The following is a 20,335-nucleotide window of genomic DNA, read 5'->3' on the forward strand; positions in this document are numbered from 1 at the left end:
GCATACTTCCGACAGGGCGTAGCCCTTCAGTATCTCGGACGTCATGCAGATGCACTGGCAGCATTTGCATCGGGTCTGGCTCAGGATCCCAAGAGTCTTCAGCTTCTGGTTGGCATGGTCGAGGCTGCCATGAAATCTCCCATGCGAGGTAAGCACCAGGAAATTTTCTCAGGTGATCTGCTGCTGTGGTACTTAGAGGCAGTAGTTTCAGTCTATGGTAACTCTGCCAGCGTCTGAGGGGGAGAAATCTGGAGGCCTGAAGAGAATGATTTCAGGATTTGACTTTTCTGCTGAGAAGTAGAGCTCAAAGTAGGCGGAGGAAGAAAAAAAATAGTATTGTGATTCAGTGGGACAGCAAGATGGTGACACCCCACTCAAGAGGCACTGGGGAGATGAATCAAACTGGTATTGTGTAACAGTTCCAATGACATCCTTGCTGCTTTGTCTTTCGTCCAGTACTGGTGCAGATGGAGATGTGCACTGCTGTGGCCCTGGCTTTGTTATTACTTGGAACAATTTCCCGCAGTGCTCTAGTGCTTGGCCGCTGGGCACAGGGAGTCCTAAATGGTCAGGGCCAGAGTTTGTGCAGAAGAGTACTCTGGCAGATTTTCCACAGTATTAATGTATCTCAAAACAATGGTCCGGAAGACAAAAGTCTGCTCTGCTATTTCATTTATATTTGGGAAGAATGTTGACATAACGTGGACGTTGAGGTAGTATTAGCTGTAGCTGTTTTGCCTCTTTCATAATGGTCCCCGTTTCCAGGGACAAAGATTTTCTTGTCTAGAGGAAGGTAGCAGTATCCTCTTTGCTCTGTTGCTCTGTTTCTCTTGCAAGCTCTTTGTTGCTGTGTCCTAATGGTATTTCGGGGGGGGGGGGGGGGGGGGGTGCAATGGCAACGACGCATGATAATTCTCATCATTAGCAGATGCTGCTGGAGGCCCCAGGGCTTAGGGGTCAAGAAGCACTGAAATGAAAAAATATTTCCATTAGTTTTTTTTTTTTTTTCCCCTCCATCCTTTAAAATGGATTCATCTAGAAGTTTCTGTCCTATATAGCAGTTAATGCGGGAAGCTACTTTCATTTGGTACCCAAATGTACTGTGGCTGCTGCTTAGAATGCAGGTGTTCTGGTATTACTCTGTAAGCAGCCCCCAGTCTGGCTGGATGATCTCACTGTCCTGACATACTGCGGCCGTCTGTTTGTACTGCTGCTCCCTACTGTGCTTCCCAGTGTTGCTGCTTTCCAGTTGTTATCCTCTCACTGAGTGGTTGGCAAATTTTAGGTTAGCTTTGCTTATAAAGTACTAGTTTTAATTTGAGTGTGCGTCTATGCTGTACTACTGCAATGAATATTCGGGAGCTTAGTCCCACTGAGCTAGGCACTCTATGAACACTTCAGTAGTTGTTACATTATCGTTCTGCCCCCCTTTACAAGAGTTTGCTGCCTATGAGAGACATAGAAGAGCTGTTTGGGTATTATGGTGTAAAACCAGTCCTGTGTAATTTGATTCCACCAGGATAATTGATAATTTCAAGCTATGGGTAGACTGGTTTGAGTGGTCGCTTCCCGAATACTTGCATTCAGAGAAAGAAGATGAGCAACTGGAAAGGCAAAAGGGTCTGTGTTAGTGATGTGCAAAAGGTTATTAAAAGCAGACTCTGAGGGATTCAGGGAGTGTAGGTTTGCAAAATATAGAGATGAAGCTGAAACTTGCTTCTACAGTAAATGAACCCCTAATGCTGCATCGTTCACCTGGCTGTGGCGATGTCTCTTCCCTCGCTGTTTGCTGTTGTGCGAGAGAAGCAATGACCTCTGTATTGGCCCTTCCATTACCACGCTAGTTCACCTTTTCTATTTGACTGTAGGATTACCAGGAGCCCTTGCCTTGTGCTTTCCTCTCTCTCCCTATGTTTGCATGCATTACCTGGCTAGGATTGTAAGCTCTGTAAGACAGGAACTGAATTTGTACCTGCTCTTGTAGTGCTATGCCTGTTAACTGTGCTCTATCAGCAATAATCGGTTTTGTTTCCTGGTGGCGTGTTACAGCAATTATTTCTATTCTCTTACATCTGCATTTAATCCCAGGATCAATCTAACTGTATGTTGGTAAATGGCATCACACTCACACTGTTTGCGTCTTCAGGGAAGGGTAGGAAATCCTCTTTTGTAGTTATTTATATACGCTGTGATTGTAGAGGGGCAGAGATGATGAAAACTAGGAGCACATGGCATTCTGAGGTTGCTGTGATAATGTTGATTCAGGTGAGAGCATCTAATCCAGAAATCCTGCTTGGTCATAAATATGGAAAATTAACTCAGCGTGGTCAGGTGGAGCGCAGCAAACTCTGGAGTCCTGTTATATTGATGTCTTTACTGAGACGTGCAGCCAAGATGCTTTATCAACAGCATGATAAAATCAATTAGACACATTATCACTAGTCTGTCAAGTCCAGTGCTGTTTTTCTGCAGGTGTACCTTCAGATCCTGGCTGCTTATGAGAGCAGGTAAGGCTGTGTAGGTTGAGCAGCTTCTTTCTGCTATTTTTGTCACTTCTCTTGGCGCACGTCATGTGCACAGTATGTGGAGAGGCACAGCTTTTTCAAACATTCAGCTGAAGTTTGTGCTAAAGGAGCAGAACCTACAGTGCTCAAATACACTGCTGGTGGCCCATTTCCAATCTCCTATGAAACTCTACAGGTGTTTTCTGTATTCTACTTGCCATTAAACCAGTCTTCAGACCTTAGTATAAGACTGGTTTGCATTCTTGTGCTGTCTCCCAGAAGTGCTTTCTGCAATGAAAGCATCAACTTGCTTGTTGACCTGACCTGTCTCAATGTGCTTGTACTAAATATTAAACTATGTGTTTGAGCCCTGAATTCCTGTAATAAATCTTGGTTTGATTTGGGTAGACTGGCCCTTAACTCATGTGTCATTTGGTTACCAAAAATGGAGATGAGGTGTTAGGCTGGTTTGTAGATGAAAATAACTTAGTTTGTTGAGTAACTCTGCTTTCCTTTATGTATTTTAGAGTCTCTGGAGCCAACCTATCAACAATTGCAGAAGATGAAGCTGGACAAGAGCCCCTTTGTTGTGGTGTCTGTGATCGGCCAGGAACTTCTCACAGCAGGCCATCATGGGGCCTCTGTGGTTGTCCTAGAAGCTGCCCTGAAGATTGGCACTTGCAGCCTAAAGCTGCGGGGATCAGTGTTCTCTGCGCTGAGCAGTGCCTACTGGTCCCTAGGGAATACAGAGAAAAGCACCGGATACATGCAGCAGGACTTGGATGTAGCCAAGACTTTAGGTAGAATTCTCATTTCACTCGTTTGAGTGCTAGTTTGGTGTAAATGGAACAAATTAATAGTCGTGCTAATGGTCAGCATCTCTCTATGATGCTCAGATTTTTGTGGTATTTTACAAGCTACCAAATCAAATGTAAAATTTCTTAAATGTGTGAACTACGGGCTTGTGCAGCCCTGTTTACCTATATGTGTGAGGGGACAAGCAATCAATGGATATGCTAAGGTTTTACAGGGTCCTCTAATTCTCAGGTGTCTTGTATATGGGGACTAGTCTTACTTCCTGTGGAGATAGGCTCAAAACCTTAAATGTGTGTTAAATGAAGCAGTCTGTTTGTATGTGGGATTTTTGTTTTGTTTAGCCCTTTTTTTTTCAATAATTACTTAGAAAAAGGTAGTCAGTCTGAGCTTCTGAGACAGTTGCTAGGGAACAAGAACAGAAGACAGTAGTAGATGTACTTTGTGTCTGAGCTGGGCTGCAGAATTGCTTTCTGGGGAAAGCTGGCATGCTCTTGTGTTAAGCCCTGGACCATTCAGTTGTTTTCACAAAGAAATTGCTAATGTCAAACAAAGAATAAACATGGAAGAATGGGAGGTTGCCAGGTGTCAGGCCAAAGAAGAAACTAACACAATTCTAAAAATAGGTTGAGGAATATTGTATAAGTTTCTGAAGGCCAGGGAGATTTGGCTGTGTATTAAATATGAGGATGAGTTTGTTCTGATCTTGGTTCTTACGCTGGAACATCACTTGTACAGTGTTTTAGTCTTTCTGCTGGATGTTTCCAGCCACCCTTTTGTTACCTAATCTTTTTTTTTGTTTGCATGTGACTCAGGTGACCAGACGGGAGAATGCCGAGCTCATGGAAATCTGGGCTCTGCATTCTTCTCCAAAGGAAATTACCGGGAGGCCCTTACTAACCACAGACATCAGCTGGTGCTCGCCATGAAACTCAAGGACAGAGAGGTAGGAAGCTTATTAAATAGACTGAACTGGGAATCATGCATGGTTTTCTAAAAGGACACAATCACGTCAAGAAGCCTTGTTTGTCTGATGTGTTATTCTGAGAACTTGGAAGCTCTGTGATTTGTCTTTCCAGCCTTACATTTGCATTTTTTAATGGAAATTGTATGTTCCAGTAGATACAGTATGTACGTGCAGGTGACAGGATGCTTGTTTTGGACTTTTGCCTGCCTCTGTCTCTATTCTCCACGTGACTTTGAGCAAGTCATTCTGCCTCTGTCTACCTGCCTGTCTATTTTGCTCACTATGCGTAAGCTCCAGGCAGAGGCTGTTGCAGAGTTAGGCATTGATACAACATCTCTGCAGTGGAGTCCTGGCTGTCACTAGCTCTCGTTTTCCCTGGTGTATGTGCTACCATTCTGAACTCCACAAGGGTGCATCCCGTGTTGTGCGTTTTCCAGACAAGTAATGGGATAGGTCTCTGCCCCAAACACTCACAGTCTCCGTGAAATATACTTTGTTTAAAAAGTACTGAAAAATAATCCATGCAAGCCTTAAAATACAGTGTTGTGTAAAGTGTAGGGGTTGTTTGGACTGGATCTGATTTGTCTTAACCGTATACCCTTCAGCTCTCCAAGTGTGCCGGGCCCCCTGCCAGTCCAGGGAAGCGTGATTCGTGGGCTGAAGAGTTTGTCTCGAGAGATTTTTACTGAAAGTTCACTATGAGGACAGAGTCATAACTTTAGTGCAGATTACAGAAACAAAAGGATTATTTTCCTCCTCCAGTCTATTCCTCTGTACTGTGAATAGGAAAGTAGAGGACTTGTGGACTGTAGGGCGGATGACGGGAGTGGCTGGGGCAGCAGGGCAGGTGTGAATTAATGTAAATGCGAGCAGTTTGGGGGCGATACAAAAACTGGGGGAACCATTTTCCCACTGGTGACTGTTGAAAAGAGCAATTTAAAATATTAAAGTGCTTTGCTGAAGTGTTTTTTTTATGATTTAAATATCAAGGAAGCCTTGATATGATGCATCAGTTGGTAGGTTGTGGAAGGACTGTGACTGGGGGAGGCATCTGCTCAACATTTTCATGATTATTTTACCGGCTGGAAAACCTCATGAATCACTCCCGATTTCCCTGTTTCTGTTCATGCAAAGCAGAGAAGCTGTTACCATTGTTTTTTGTAGTTTTCTTGATTGGGAGTCCCTGTTCTTGCTAAGAGTCTAATCTGCATAGCTGTTCCTACTCTTTCTCTAAGCAGCAAATGCCCTCTCCCAGTTGTGTGGAAGGCGCTGCAGAAGGAAATAACAGGAAGCTCGCTGTGCCGGTGCTTGGCAAGAACACAGCAGTCTGCGTGCACCAGAGCCCCTGAACTGGCCCAGGGAAGCAAGTGCTGATCTATTCCACTGACTTCAGGCTGCTGATCTAAACAGATCCCAATGGTCGATCTGGAAAGAATCCAGAGAATGAAGTCTAATAGTGATAGTTCTTAGTTTATGACACATCTGGGCACATAATTAACAGTTATTGACAACAAATGACTGCTTGGTTTAGAAAGAAAGCTGAGCTTCTTGGATTTCCTGTAGGATGTAACCACAGGAAATTAATTTGGCGCTTTCTTATGACATCATCTTGACCACAGAGCTTCCTCTGAACAAAAAGCTGTTTTTCTTGGCCTCCTCTGCAGGCATTTTTATAATGCAAATATTATAAAGTTGCAGTGGTGCTGATGTGAATCCCACCAGAAGGGAATTTGGTGTGCGACTGTAATGAGGTAATTGTTTTACCTCCAGCTATCCAGAGGATTGGCTTAAAAGGTTAATAAATAAATAAATAATAATAATAATAAATAAGTGCTCCTTTGTATGTGAGGCTGCAGTCCTCGGAGCATTGTGTTCTGAGCCTGCCAAAGCAAATATATGTACCCAGGACTTTTTCTGGGTCGAGTAGCCCATGAGCTCAGGAATAATTTGCAGAGGGTCTGGCTGTAATATTCAGGTGTCTCCTCCTCCACACAAACCTTTAGAAGAGCAACTTTGCCAGCTGGGTGGGAAATCATCCAAGCTGCTCAGGTGCTCCAGAGTTTTAAATTTTTTCTACCTGGCACAGGGAGGATGTGCAGCTCCTTTAACAAGCACCGTATCATACCATTCAAAATCCATGTGTGCAGATAGGTCGTCCTCTCTTCGGAGTCACAGTGTGGAGGAAAAGTTCAGTCTGGTTTCTGATACTTGTGCACATAGAAAGAATGGAGCAAAAATAGCTGGGACTTGGCATACCTCTAGAATCTTTGAGAGACCTTGAGGTATTGAATATACATGAGTTTTTCTTCTATGCAGATGGGAAGACTAGTTCTTAATAAGACACTGTAATGGGCATTGTGAAGTAGTCGTCTTCAGAGTGTCATTTCAATGCTTTCCATCACTATTAAGTCATGGATTTTTGACCAGCTGCAGTGGCAGGTCAAGAAACTCAGATAAGCCAATTCTGCAAGATTTTTTTTTTTTGAGAGAGAGAGAGAAAAGCAGACATAAGAGTGTAGTTGATTCAGGAAGCTAGAACTCAAGGGACCTTTCCATGTGTTCTTTGGGTTACTGTGGAGCTTTGCAGATGCTCATTGTAGTCAGTGGGATACCATTCTAAAAAGGATGACAGCAGGAGGTGCAAGAAAAGGAAAGAAAGGTAAGCAGCACCATGTAGAAGGACATCCTCTCTGACAGAGATGAGTGCAGGAGTTGAACTCCTGAGATTATTTAAGTGCAGTTAAGGAGGAAATTGTAGCGCAGCTTGGTAGTCTGACATTTGTCTGTGAAGGTGAAGCAGAGCAGATTTCAGCGTGGGCTGTCTTGGCCTGCTACAGTCTCTGGGATTGTACTCAAGTTGAGAATCCCAATGAGGTCTGTGCTGCTGCTCTTGCGATGATGTTTCCTGTAGCGGCTGAAGTAAAGCTGCTGTGCATGGATCTATCCGCGCTTCAGCCATGCCACTTAGCAGCATGGGTATCGCCAGACTGTTCCTTTACGGTCCCTAGGTAAAAGGCATGAAGTTTGACCGTACTACTACTTGGAGACATTAGAACTAGTTTTCTGTTAGGGTATACCTGTATAAAACAAAGCAGTGGACTTGATAGAGCATCACTGTAAAATGTTGCAGTCTAAGCAACTACAAGTTGGAAGTTGCAGGGAGGTCACCTCTGCCCCGCAGATACCAAGACAAAAATCACTCAAGGTTAAATATACGGGACAGGGTTCACCTGTGACAACATGGCAAAGTACTAATAAGTGAAGGTATCTCCACCCAAAGCGACCAGTAAATTGAACTGATGCTTTGTGGGGGAAGAAGATCAGATACAGTAATTATTTAAAAAACAGTAGATAAATGGTAGTAAATTCCTGTGTCTTCATATAAAATGTTTTTTTACGTATGGGTACGACGGAGCATGGTTACAAAGCAAGGTTTCACTTAAAGAAATGAATTAGTATTTAGTCTAACTCAGAGTTCAACTTGACACTGAACTTAAAATGCATTTCCTATGATCACCTCCCAGGAAAAATAGGTGGTGAATTTAATCTCTTCGACTGCCTGCTACCTGATCAGTGCAAAACATTATTACATACCAGCAGTATTGCTACAAGTTCTTCTTACTTTAAGAACCTAAAGATGCCAGAGAAGCCATGCCCTTCAGGTCATAAATAGCAGAATACAACTTCCTCTTTCAGATTCAACGGCCTGTCTCCTTAATGGTAGGCTTCAAGGTGTGATGACTAAATACTCGGTCTGACCATGCAGCTGTTGGCTTTTATGCAATATTTAGGCTTGTGTGGGTATGTCTGCTTCACTGCCACGGCAGAAAGAAAGCAGGAGTTGGCTTTGCTACGTCATGGTAAAAGCAGTTTGTGGTGTCTCACCTCTGTTGAGGTTTATAAGGTAGTCAATACATGTTAGTTATCTTGTGGTACTAATCTAGTCATTTTTAATAACAGAGGTGTAGATTGTTATGCCTGTACTATATTTTTGAAGTAAATACTTTGTTTTAAACACTGGGCAACCTGATCTTGTGTAACCCATATAATTGTGTTGATGCCGCACCATGAGCTGTGATCTGAACAACGATAGTGCAACTGATGAGCTATGCCAGGGTTAGAGGAAAAATTGGAATGAAAAAGTGAATGTGACAGCTTTTGATGCCTGTGACAGCTACTGTTCCTTGTCCCTTTTTCTATTCATCTCTAGCTACTTCTCGGGTGTGCAGACTTGTCTTGCGCTACAAAATTCAGTAAGGCCATTCCTTGCTTCTGTGCAGCTGAGTTGGAGCTGACTGTGGGCTATCTCAGGATGGGTTGGAGTGGCTCTTACTAATAACTGTTTTTCACCTGTGTTCATTTACAATCATTTAATTTGGAAAACAACTACTTGAGGGAGTGTTTTGAAGCTGTGAGGACTGATAAGCAGACATTGAAAGGGAAAGGAAAGCTGTGGAGCAAGGTGCCTGTTACTGAGCAGTGGAGCCCCTTCTCAGGCTCACCAATTCTGCCTTACAAAGGCCACCAACACCACAGAGACTCCACAGCGTAATAGCTCCCCTCTTTCGGGCAGTCAGACGCCTTCTATTACAGCCCTGCATTTAAAAATAGCAGGGCAATGAGGCAAAATCATAAAGCAACCATAATAAAATTAGTGCCTGTGTGAAAGTGCATTGCCAACACTGAGCTTTTGGGAAGGACGATGTTGCCAGCAAGCCACTGGGTGCTGGCAGCTTCTGTGCGTGTGCTGGCCGCGTGTGCAGCGTTGAACAGGGCCTTTCATTAAAGACGCAGCATCCCTCTTCCCTAGGTGTGGGTGAAGGAAGGAGCTGGGTTAGGAAAAGGACTGTTCGTGATGCTGAAGTTAGGTGACTCAAGCCCTTTTTCCACTGCCCCTTTTCTCAGCGAGCACGACTGCGGGAAGGGCGGGGGGCCCAGAGGGAGAGCAGAGGACAGATGTACGGACTCTGCCTGTGCCAGCTTGTCCCTGCACGGACTCAGGATGCCCAACAGTGTGCAGTTCTCATTGTCGGCCAGGTTTTGAAGGGTTCCCCCCACCTCCCCTCTAGAAGCAGCTATTTCTGGAAGGAGTAGGTGCAGAACTGGCTGGGGTTCAGCGTCCTCCTTTTAGTAGCCATTTGCTTCTATGGCTGCTGCACTTGGTGTATTCATTAACATGTGGCTCTGACAATCATCTGCAGCAGGTGTGTATGCTCAGTAACCAGACTCAATGAGTTGCTTTAGCTGTCACAAGACATTTTTTTAGAACTGGTGCTGTGCTAGGAGCCAAAGCTGCCTCCTTTGATTTGCAAGTTATACTGACTTAAAATCCATATAAGATTTTAAGAAGACTTCCCAGGGAACTGCTGTGGAAATTCAGATGCATTCTGCTCTGTTGGAGCATTGGACAATCAGCAATGGCATGAAATTCAACAAAGGTAACTGCTGGGTGCTACAACTGGGAGGGAACACTGCTGGACACAGGCACAGGCTGGGAAACGAGTGGCTGGAGAGCAGCTCTGCAAGAAGGGATCTGGGGGTTCTGGTTGAGAGCAGGCTCAACATGAGCTGCAGTGTGCCCTGGCATCTAAGAGGGCAAACTGCATTTGGGGTGCATTAAACACAGCATAGCCAGTTGCTCAAAGGAGATTTAAAAAGTCCAGGAGACTCAAGAAGCCGGTTAGATGCTACACTTTCTACTGCAGTGAGAGCATTGCCATGGATCTTACTGCGACTAGAGGCCTTTCCTGGCATCAGAGGATTGTTATGATGGAAGGTTGTCAGGAATAACAGGCTGATGTGTGTGACAGGGATGTGTTAAGCCTCTGGGGGAGGAGTGTTAGTGAAATATGACGGCTGTTACAGACATAATCTGTGTCTGTATTCGGTTGGGAATTTGCAGATTTTGCAACTGTCTGAACATCCTTTGTGTGCAGCTCAGCTGCTGGTGGTTATTTAGGTTTGAAATTCTAGTAGCTTTTTCCAGTCCCCTTTAAAGCATGTCTGAGCCAGCAGTGTAACTCAGCATAAAGCTTCCTACATTTTGTAAACTACAGCTACTTACTGTCAGACCGTGCAAGTCAAAGATCAAATTTCACTTTCTTATTGGAGATGGAGTAGGAAAGATAGATCACTTCTTTCTACTGAAATCTATAAAGTCTGTAAAGCCAGGCTTTTCTGTCTCTTCCTGAAGAGAGCAAAATGTTTTCCAGGTGTCCTTCCTGTTGTGCTTTGTCTATACAAGCCGCACCCTTACTAAATAGCAAAGCTGTATTTAATCTTTCGTTTGAACAACTGGGGTGTGTGTGTATTATGGTACAGGATAAAAGAATTTTTTTTTTCATGTTCCTTGCCCATCATTTTAGAAATATATATTTTGCTGAGTCAGGTAAGAGTACAATCTGAGTTAGAAGTGGCACAGCTGTCCTTAGGAGAGACTGTCTTCATCCTCGCCTTCAGTGCTCTGCGATTGTCATGCAAAGGCTGGGATTCTGCTTGTGCCATAAATCAGTCACCTTTGCTGCTGTGAGCTGAACAGTTCCAAGCAAACATGTCAGGGTGTATGGGCTCTGCCCCATGTGTGAACACGTGTGTCTGCCCCAGCTGAACTCCCTTCTGACTGAACGGTGTGAGAGCTTGCCTGAAACGGGGGATGTCTCCCTGGCACACTGTCTGCACCCTTTCCTGGCCCAGGATGGTTTCTGTGTTTGGACTGTGCTGGCAGCCACAGAGATGGCAGCCATGGCATCCAGCCATGGCAGAGATGAAATTACAACTGTTTGTGCTTCAGTTGCGAGGGTCCCTGTGCTTGCAGTTGTGCTGTAGATTTGGCTGGAAGCGTGGGTCTGTGCAACCATTCTTCTCTGGAGGAGCCATCACAGGGCTTGTCAGTGTGGAGTGAGCTCACTGGAACACGTGCAGCTGGTTAGTCGTGGGGCCAGGTTCTCCTCCTGGTTACCTTGTCAGGAGTCTGGAGTCCTTCTACAGGTGTAGACATCACCGGGTTTGTACTGCTGCAGCCTGGCACTGAGGCGAAGCTGGAGCAGAGCTCGTGCCCAACAGTGAGCGCAGCTTTTCCTCACTGTAGTGCCGCCGCCTTACATCTCCAGCAGGGGTGTGAGCAGCCAGCACGTGGAGTCAGTGCCCCGTCCTTGTGGAGTCAGTAGGAGCCTCTTCCTGTTGCTCTGTTGTTGCCCAAGTCTGTCACCGCAGGTCTACCTCGAGCATGCCGAGTCACTTCACAGAGTCACTTTTCCAACAATGTCCTCGAGGTCCCGTTGCAGCTACCTGGCCTCTGAGGAAGAAGAGGTCATGCGTTGCGTTTTGGGAGCATGCGGGGGTCTGTCTTTTCCCTTCAGGGCAGGCGCAGCTGGCATCCTGGTATGGGCCAGGCCCCAGAAGACGTCCGTGGCTGCTAAGGGTGCATGTGTTCAGGAAAGGCTAAGAGGAGAATATACATTTTTCCTTATAGCTTCATCACATCTGACTGGAGTTCCAGAAGTAAGGAACAGACTGAGAAGGGCTTTGCTAATTGATGATCTATATTAGCGGTTAATGCAGGCACTGCTAATAGAAGTGTAAGGTAAACAGTTTTAGTGCATGGGATTACCTCTTCACTCTTTTCTCCACTATGCCTTCCGTCTTTCTCTGGGAAAGTCTTTTAAAGGATCTTTTGAGTCCTGAAGGTGCTTTCAAGAAATTGAAACAAGCTGTTCTTTGGTTCAATCTCTGTGTGAGAAACAGCTTTCAAAATCCCATGACATTTTACACAGGGCTTACAAATAACAGAGTGGTTGATCAGGCTGCTACTTGCTCAAGCGAAAGACTGCTCCCAATCCCTGCTCTTTGAAGAAGTGAGAGACCAGCATCGGTTTCTAGGAACTCAGTGGAAAATTACACACAGAAGCCAGAAACTGGTAAAAAGATCAAGTCTTTTCAGTTCACAGGTGGGATATTTGCAAAAGGAAAGGGTTGTGTTTTCTTTGAAAGTTGTTGTCTGATCTGAATCCGTGATGAAGTCTAGCGTCACAGGGCATTCTTGCTGATCTCAAGCCAGTTTAAATATGCATTTTCATTACTACTGGGAAAAAAAACAACTGCCTGAGCAGGTGTCAGGTTGGCAAGAGCCACTCACTGCCCAGTGTGCAGCTTCAGCTCTCAGTGTCCCAGTACTGAGCAGTCAGAAATGGGTATGGTCCAGTTGTGCAACTGGCTGGTTTCCTGACTGGCAGCTGAGGTGGTGGAAGGCCACAATAGGATTTCCAGGGATCAGCCACAAGGCTGAACAGAAGGAGGATGCTCTGCAGGGTACATCCCAGCATGTATGCCCAATCATTAGTGCACAGAGACTCACTGTGGCTTAAGTGGTGGTGTTTGTAGTTTTTTTGTGTGTTATGAGATATATGTCTTTTTATCAAAAGCCATGTTGTCATCTTCAGGACTGTGTAGGACCGTAGAGTTTGCTTCATCAAGAGACCAGGACTAATGCTTTCCCAACTTTCTGAGGAGATGTTTGCAGATTTTGGTTCATGTTTTCCAGAATCATTGCTGATTTTGTACTAGGGTGATTTATTGAACTGAAACCTTCGTACTGTCCACTTGCCGGGAGGACACAGCTGAGCAGAAGGTAGGGCAGGCTGCTGAGGAAAGAATGTGAAGAAGCCAGTACACAGTTAGCTGGGAGTGAGGCAGATTGGTTCTCCGGATTTCCTAACAGGACAGAGGTTTTATTTTTACACCTGCTGCCCTTGAAGTCTCAAGTTCCACAGGTGTTGTGATTTCAGCTTAATGAGAACTTGTGAGAGATTTGACTCAGTCTGCGGGATGATTATATATTTTCCTGAAAGCTTTTTGCAGCATTGTTCAATTCACTGAAGTTCAGTCTTTGCCTGGCCCACATGTTTGGCTCTGTTGTTGAGCTTACAAAATTACAGGTGTACTCTTTCCAGTCCATATAGTTCCCATATATGCTTCCACTTCAAACAGCTGGTCCTTGAGAGGCGTCTGATTAACCTCTGGGACTCAAAATCTGACCCGTGATGTACGTATAGGTTCCAGACTTGAAACCCTCATTAAAAAGTGCGGTGCTTGCCTTTGCCTCATTGATTTCAGCCTCTTGTTGCAGCTGGTAGTCTTGCTTTATTAGGAACCCGGGGTGAATTCTCGCATACCTTGGAGGAAAGCTTTCTCACTCCATATCAGAACCAGATTCTTTGCTGCAACAAAGAAGACTTGAGTACTAGCTGTTGGGAAAATGCTTTCTGTATGAGTTCATCTGAAGATTCTGGGTCTTACAGGGCACTAGTGTTGCATCAAATCTCAGACTGAAAAACCTGCCTAGGTGAGAGGGTGAGTTCAGTGATGTGAGCACCATAATACTTGACCACTGGCCACTTGACCATAGCTGGATTTGTGTAAGAAAGCATTAATTCATTGCCTTTCTCTTTGTTTTTAGCAGCTCTTTAGAGGAGGTCAGAAGGTTGACTGGATTCAATACAGAGTTGTCCAGTTCAAATGTGAGGCTGCTTGTGAAAGCAGAATGAAAGGAAATCCGAACAGAGCAGGAAATTTGGGAGTGCATTGAAAGCCACATGCTTTGTTTTGTCTGGACTTGTGACTCAAAAGGGAAATGTAATACTTCCTGAGGATCTCCTTTAAATGTCCCTACTTGACCTTCACACTACATGGATTTTAGCTGAAAGAAATGCAGCCTTCTGTTTTTAATTACTTTTCACAGTATCTGCAAAACCTAGTACTCTACTGTGGCCTGTACCCTGATTATGGTACAAGAAATGATGTGGAAACCTGGTCTAGATCCACAACTCGGGGATCAGCACTTCTTGGTTTTTCAGAAGGCCCACCTCAGCCAAAGCTTTTCCCATATTAAGTTTCCCAGTAAAATGATGTACAGCTTTATGAGCAAGAGTAACATTAGGATCGGACCCTGCTCCAGAAGGACTGTGCAGAGGCGCTTTGGGAAGGACAAGGTTGGCCTGGAGCATCCTGTGCAGGAAGAGGAGCATCCAGGGTCAGTGCCAGGGAGCTCAGCTGCACATCTTGTGTGTCTGAGTGATTTCATCCAAGAATGATGGAGGTGTTAAGCCTTTGCTTGTGGTGTAGTGGGAAGAAGTGAAAAGGGCTGTATTCCTTTTTCTGTGCAATACTATTAATAACTGGTTTCTGCAGCATTGCTTCCATTCATTGATGTTCAGTTTGCTGCAGTGCCTAAACCTGCAGTTATAAGAATGAAATACAGTTTTTTAAAGAGAGACTCATTGAAAATGGCAGTTTCTGTGTAAAAGACTGAAACCTTCTATAAATAAACTGGATTTGACAGGGTTATTGATTCCAGTGTGGGTTTTTGTTTTGTTTTCCAGGCAATAATTACCTGAAAGCAAAGCCATTCCTTCTTTCTGTGTACAGATAATATACAGGAGGAGAATATTACCTGCTGCTTGCTCTTTGTTTTCAAAAGCGTGCCATACAAAGAAAATGCTGGATGTGGTACAGACACACAAACCTCACTTTTGAGGGAGGAGGGAAGGGTGACTTTGAATGTTGATGGGGCACCTACTGTATTTGGGTGTGAATTTTGCACTAGTACACAATCACTTATCTCCGGAGCTACTTGTGGAATACTGGTGGATTCTGATCAAATAATAAAGGGGCTTACTAGAATCGGAGATAAAATGCAATTTACAGGCACTGGATCATTTTGGTAGCTCCTGAAAGTATTCATTCCCTGCTAGGCTACTGTCCTGCCTGTGTGCACAGCAGTGGCACAGTCCATAGCTATAAAACAAACAGAATTTGCATGCTTACATGCAGAAAGAGCTTAAATGCTTACACAGTGTTATATTACTATTAGTCAACCTTTGTACGTCCGACAGAGAAAAGGTTTCTGTCAGATGTTGGCTTCGTATCCACATTAGGTCAGTTCACATCCATTTCTTTCTCTTGACTAGGCACAGTCCCAGTGTCTCTTACAACATACGTTTTAGTACCTCTCTGCCTCAGGACCCAAGCCTGGCTTGTCAGGAAGGGTGTAAACTGGAACAATAGAAACCGGTTAAGGCTTTGTGTCCCTGCAGGCCAGTATCAGCTGCAAGCACGGGGTATATGTTCACATTCCTGTGCTTGTAAACTCATAATATTGTTTAAACCCATCAGCTGGAAAGGCTACAGTTCAAAAAGGGGTGATGTTCTTTCTAAAGACCTAGAATAGCACAAAGACCAGGCTGTTCCCAAGGTGATCTGCTGCTGACCTCTACAGCCAAACTCAACTCCTGTGAACCCCTACTCTAACAAGAGCACGAGCTCAATACAGAATCACAGAATGGCCTGGGCTGGAAGGGACCTCAGGGATCACCTAGTGCCAAGCCCCTGCCATGGGCAGGGTGAGCGCTGCAGTCAGGCTTCTGTATATCACAAGTGCTTGGTCCATACTGTGCATTTCCCCACCTCAGCTGTGAAAGCTCAGTCTCTGACCAGCCCTGATTGGTGTCCGTATTTGGGGATTAGGGTTTCCATGTAGTGGGATACCAGGCAGAGCATTTTCACCTTGCCCATTTTAGGATTATTATGCAATGTTCTCATATAAGGAGGCTGTGCAATCAGTCAAACAGTTGTTTTAACGTAACATAATTGGGAAATGACCATTCTCTGGCATGGGTGAAATATCTAAGAAAGACATCTCTCTCAGTCACCAGGTCCCTATTAATTGTCATTCTGTGATGCACATCTGCTTAACATCAGACTCTTCACGTTATTCAGCTGAAAAACCTAAGCTGTCTGCTGCCTCCAGGAAAAAGCGAGCAATTTGAAACCCATTTCAGAACTCCATTCTGTACCTCAGCTTAGCGGCAGAAGAATCTGCTTTCTATTAAAGTGATAAATTGCAAAATTGAAGGTGTAAGCAACCCCCACTGTAAAATTTGTCTTTGTCAGATATATAAAACATTGATTTTCTTTGTTTGCTGATGCACAGCCCTGCTGGTGTGAAGCTGTAGTTTCGCATCATCCTGCTACCAATCAGAAATTCGTGCTAGCACAGCTGAAGTCTGTTGCACTTGCACAACCAGTGCCAACCTCGTATCCACCACAACATATTGATGCTTATGCCAGTGCATATGGGAATATCTCTACCCTGTTGGCCCGATGTGTGAGCCACATAGAGTTCCCAGTGGATGCTGTTATGTGGAGGATTTTATTAAGTATGCAGTGATGAATTTATCTTCCTGAGTTGTATTACTAACCCCCTGAAGTGAGTCATTGGTATCCTCAGCAGATGTAATCACCAAATTGCTCCCAAACGCTGCTTTAATGTCAAACTATGCAGTTGTTCCAGTGATTGCCCCTGAGAGTATTTAGAGAGTACTGATATTTATCTTGCTGGAGAAGAGATGCTGCAACCAGCCCGTGGGAAGCTGAAAGTGCCGTAGGCTCTGTTCGTGCAGGTTCCAAGATGATCGAGAAGTGCATCTTTCAGATCACTCGGCTCAGTTAGCAACTCAGGCTGCTACAGAACGTAACGCGTGGGAATGCCGTATCGGAGGGTAGAGGTAGCCTTTCTGCATCTGTGTGCGTGAAAAGATTCACGTGTACAGTATGAGCAATCTCTGTATCTGGCACGTTTGTCTTGTGCACAGAAAGTCTGAGATCTCCTGCTTTCCATTTATGCCTCTTTTCCCTAGCTGTAAGATGTTAACATCATCTGAATCTCTGTCTAGATGGCTCTTTGCCACAGCTTGTCTAGCAATTTGCATATGTAAGCATCCCCCTTTTTTAAGCAGCACCAGCAGGGAACAGTTTGACTCGTGTGTTTCCAGAAAGGCATTTCCAGTCTTTTCCCAGTTACATCAGAAGTGCTGCTGGTGGCGGTGGCCTGTCTTCCAGAATTAATTGAGGTCGCTGAGTCAGCTCTGCTTAGGGTTGCATTGTGCTGGGATTTAATTTTGTCCCAAGTGGCCTAGCAGTTTGTTCTGTGCAGCAAGGTGTGTGTGGCTCTGCAAGGTGTCTGCGTGTGTGAATCTACAAAGTCTTAGGTGAGTCTAGCCCTGCAGAACTTCTTGCTGCCTGTGCACTTCTGAGAAGCTTTGGCCTGATTCATGTCTTGTGTGTGCAGAACCAGACTCTCATTTTTTACAGCTTGTCTTGTGCCCCCCTGGAGTTAGGCTGGTGTCTTTATCAGTGGTACTGTGCTGAAGCCTCTCCAGTTCGGTGGTGTTCAGGTCGCAGATAGCTGGTTGGCATGACCTGCGAGGTGCTTTCAGTTGCACCCCTTGCACTCACTACATGGAGTCCCTTTTCATGGGAGAGATTTTGGTTTCGTGACTAGGGGTATTACACCCAGAACAATGAAGCATGCTTGCTCCTTAAACTAAAAGCACTGGTATCAGCTGCACTGGAGGGCAATCCAAGCCAACGTAAGAGGGGATTAGCAAAATAAAACAGAAGTATGCCACATAGGTTGTTCCAGCAGCTGAACTCAGAAAGCAGGATGAAAGGGAGCAAACCTTTCTTCCCAGCAGTGGAACAGCCAGAGGGGACCCACCTGCTTGCGGTCTGGTGATGTGGTCAAGCTGCTCTTCCCCGAGTCACACCGCTCAGTGCAAGATCTTGCCTGTTAAGAAATAGGAAATTTGAACAGGTGGTCACAGAGCTCTGAATGTACTGCGTGAACAGGAACACTAGCCTAAGGATGCATTGGGAGTCCGCAGCCAAAAATAGGAAGAGAGTGAGGCTGCCTCTTCGTTGGTAGTATGCCGTCTCAAATAGTGAGGACAATTGTTCTGAGATGCTGTAGCTACGGCTGAGGTGGGAGGGTGGACTGGATCTTTCCGGAGATCTGGTGCTAGGGTGAGGTGAGGCTGATCTCTGTTCAGTCTCACCTTGACTGTACCTTTCTGAAGGTCTTTGAAAAGATGGCTGTTGTGTAAATGGGTCGCAGCAGCAGCTGGGTAGCAAAAGAAATGCTTTTGCAGGGGACCGTGGAGTACTCAGGATCAGAGCTTTGGAGTGAACGGCCATGCTGAGGTAGCAGATATGCACTGAGCAGAAGCTCTGCTTTTGGCTCTTTGCCCTGTTGTCCAGGTGTATATATATACTCTGGCTTTGCCAGGTAGAAGGCAAGCCTGTGTCCTAGTAGATACAGTAGGCAAAAGAATCTGATTCTCAGACAATTTGTCTTGTTTCTCCGTGGTAAGAACTCAGGTTTTCAAATAACTATTTATTTATGGTATTCCTAGGGGACAGGGAGTCCAGCTGCTGAAATCCTGTTGTCTTTGCTGCAGTCCCAAGATTCTCAGGGGCTCAGTAACAAATGATGCTGTGATACAAGGACCTTCATGCTACGCAGTGAGAACTGTGCTCTTGTGAACATGGTATGATTGGCCAAACAGAAGTACGTGAAGATGTTGGCGAGTGCATGCTGGCCTACTGGTTTTGCAAGATAAGCAACAGAGGCATCTCCCTGCTCTCTGCTGAGTGCTGGCTGCAGGTGTGCGAGTTTTCCAGCAGAGGTATTCAGTGGTATTCAGTGGCTGTTGACCCTGGAAAGAAGAGACCGCGTGATGGCTCAGCATTCTGCGTGGTTATGTCGTTACACATGCTGCTGGTGGTCTCTGTGGATGGGCTCTTTGGCACCAGCCTGCAGGGTCTGAGGATTCTGTAACACTGCCGTGAGCTCACTGGGTGGAGGTTAACAGGGCAAGCATTCGTCTGTGATGTTCTCTGCAGGGGAATATCATTACTTGTCTGCTTTCTCGAAAGCTGCTATGCACAGGATTGTTTGCAATGTTAATAGGACTTGATGTAGATGTTATAGTAGTTACAAGAGGTGACTTAGGTGTGGCTGCCTTCAGGGGAAGTGTTGCTCTGTGAGACAGCTCAGGCTGGTCCATCCTGGTTCCTGGTAGAGTGCAGTTTTCTACAGCTATTGCTTTCTTTGTTTCCTCGGTGGTCTCTGCATCTTTGCAGTCCTATCCTTCCCCTCTACCACATACAGACACGCTGTGTGCTTCAGAGAAAAGAGATAATCTTAGCACTGCTCTCCTGAGTCAACCGCGTTCTGCTGCCCCCGCCTGAGCTGCCCCGAGCGGTGTAGAACTGCAAGAGAGCAGCTTTTCAAGCTGGCAGTCACGTTCTTTCCAGAATGGCCTTTTGTGGCTGCGATTGCTGGGACTGAGGCCATCTGACTTGTTTCCATGGGATCTTGTACTTACTTTTTCTTTCTTATCCCTGCAGGCAGCGTCCTCAGCACTGAGCAGTCTGGGCCATGTGTACACAGCCATTGGGGACTACCCAAATGCACTGGCTAGCCACAAGCAGTGTGTCCTCCTTGCAAAGCAGTCCAAAGATGAGCTCTCTGAGGCACGGGAGCTGGGAAATATGGGAGCAGTGTACATTGCAATGGGGGATTTTGAAAATGCGGTGCAGTGCCATGAACAACATCTTAAGATCGCCAAGGAGCTGGGCAACAAGCGGGAGGAAGCCCGAGCCTACAGCAACCTCGGCAGCGCTTACCACTACCGGAGAAACTTCGACAAAGCCATGTCCTACCACAACTATGTGCTGGAGTTGGCCCAGGAGCTGGCTGAGAAAGCCATTGAGATGCGAGCTTATGCTGGCTTGGGCCATGCAGCTAGATGTATGCAGGACCTGGAGAGAGCTAAGCAGTACCATGAAGAACAGTTGCACATCGCTGAGAGTCTGCAGGACCGAGCTGCTGAAGGCAGAGCCTCCTCCAATTTAGGTAAGGCCCTGAAGCGGAGCAGAATTTCTCAGTAAATGCAGTGACTATCAGAGCTGCTACCAGGAGCCAGGAGGCTTACTGTGTGCTATCTTTAGTTATCCCAATTCTGCCAGACTATCTTCATAAAATAAACAGGCACTTGACAGATTGTGTGCCAATGTAATGTGTCCACGTTCAGTTACTCACCTGCTCAGAAGGCAGCAGAAAGCCCAAGGTCACAGCAGAAGGCAGATGAGAAGGTACAGTACATTTGAAGAGCTGTTCAGGTGTCAGAAAGAAATGTAGGAAGTCTTGCACTAA

At 45.5% G+C, this 20,335-nt stretch overlaps 1 protein-coding gene across 5 annotated transcripts in view; it reads left to right on the forward strand.

The window, feature by feature from the left end:
- TTC28 (tetratricopeptide repeat domain 28) overlaps positions 1-20,335 on the forward strand; it is a 167,615-nt gene that overhangs the window by 95,495 nt on the left and 51,785 nt on the right. For all 5 annotated transcript variants that reach the window (XM_080558985.1, XM_080558986.1, XM_080558988.1 and 2 more), the window contains 4 exons: positions 1-148; positions 3,032-3,304; positions 4,133-4,263; positions 19,528-20,035. In XM_080558985.1, the coding sequence (XP_080415111.1) occupies positions 1-148; positions 3,032-3,304; positions 4,133-4,263; positions 19,528-20,035 (1,060 nt within the window). The remainder of the gene's footprint in view (positions 149-3,031; positions 3,305-4,132; positions 4,264-19,527; positions 20,036-20,335) is intronic.

Source organism: Anser brachyrhynchus (assembly GCF_964034855.1).
Source record: "Anser brachyrhynchus genome assembly, chromosome: 17".
NCBI lineage: Eukaryota > Metazoa > Chordata > Aves > Anseriformes > Anatidae > Anser > Anser brachyrhynchus.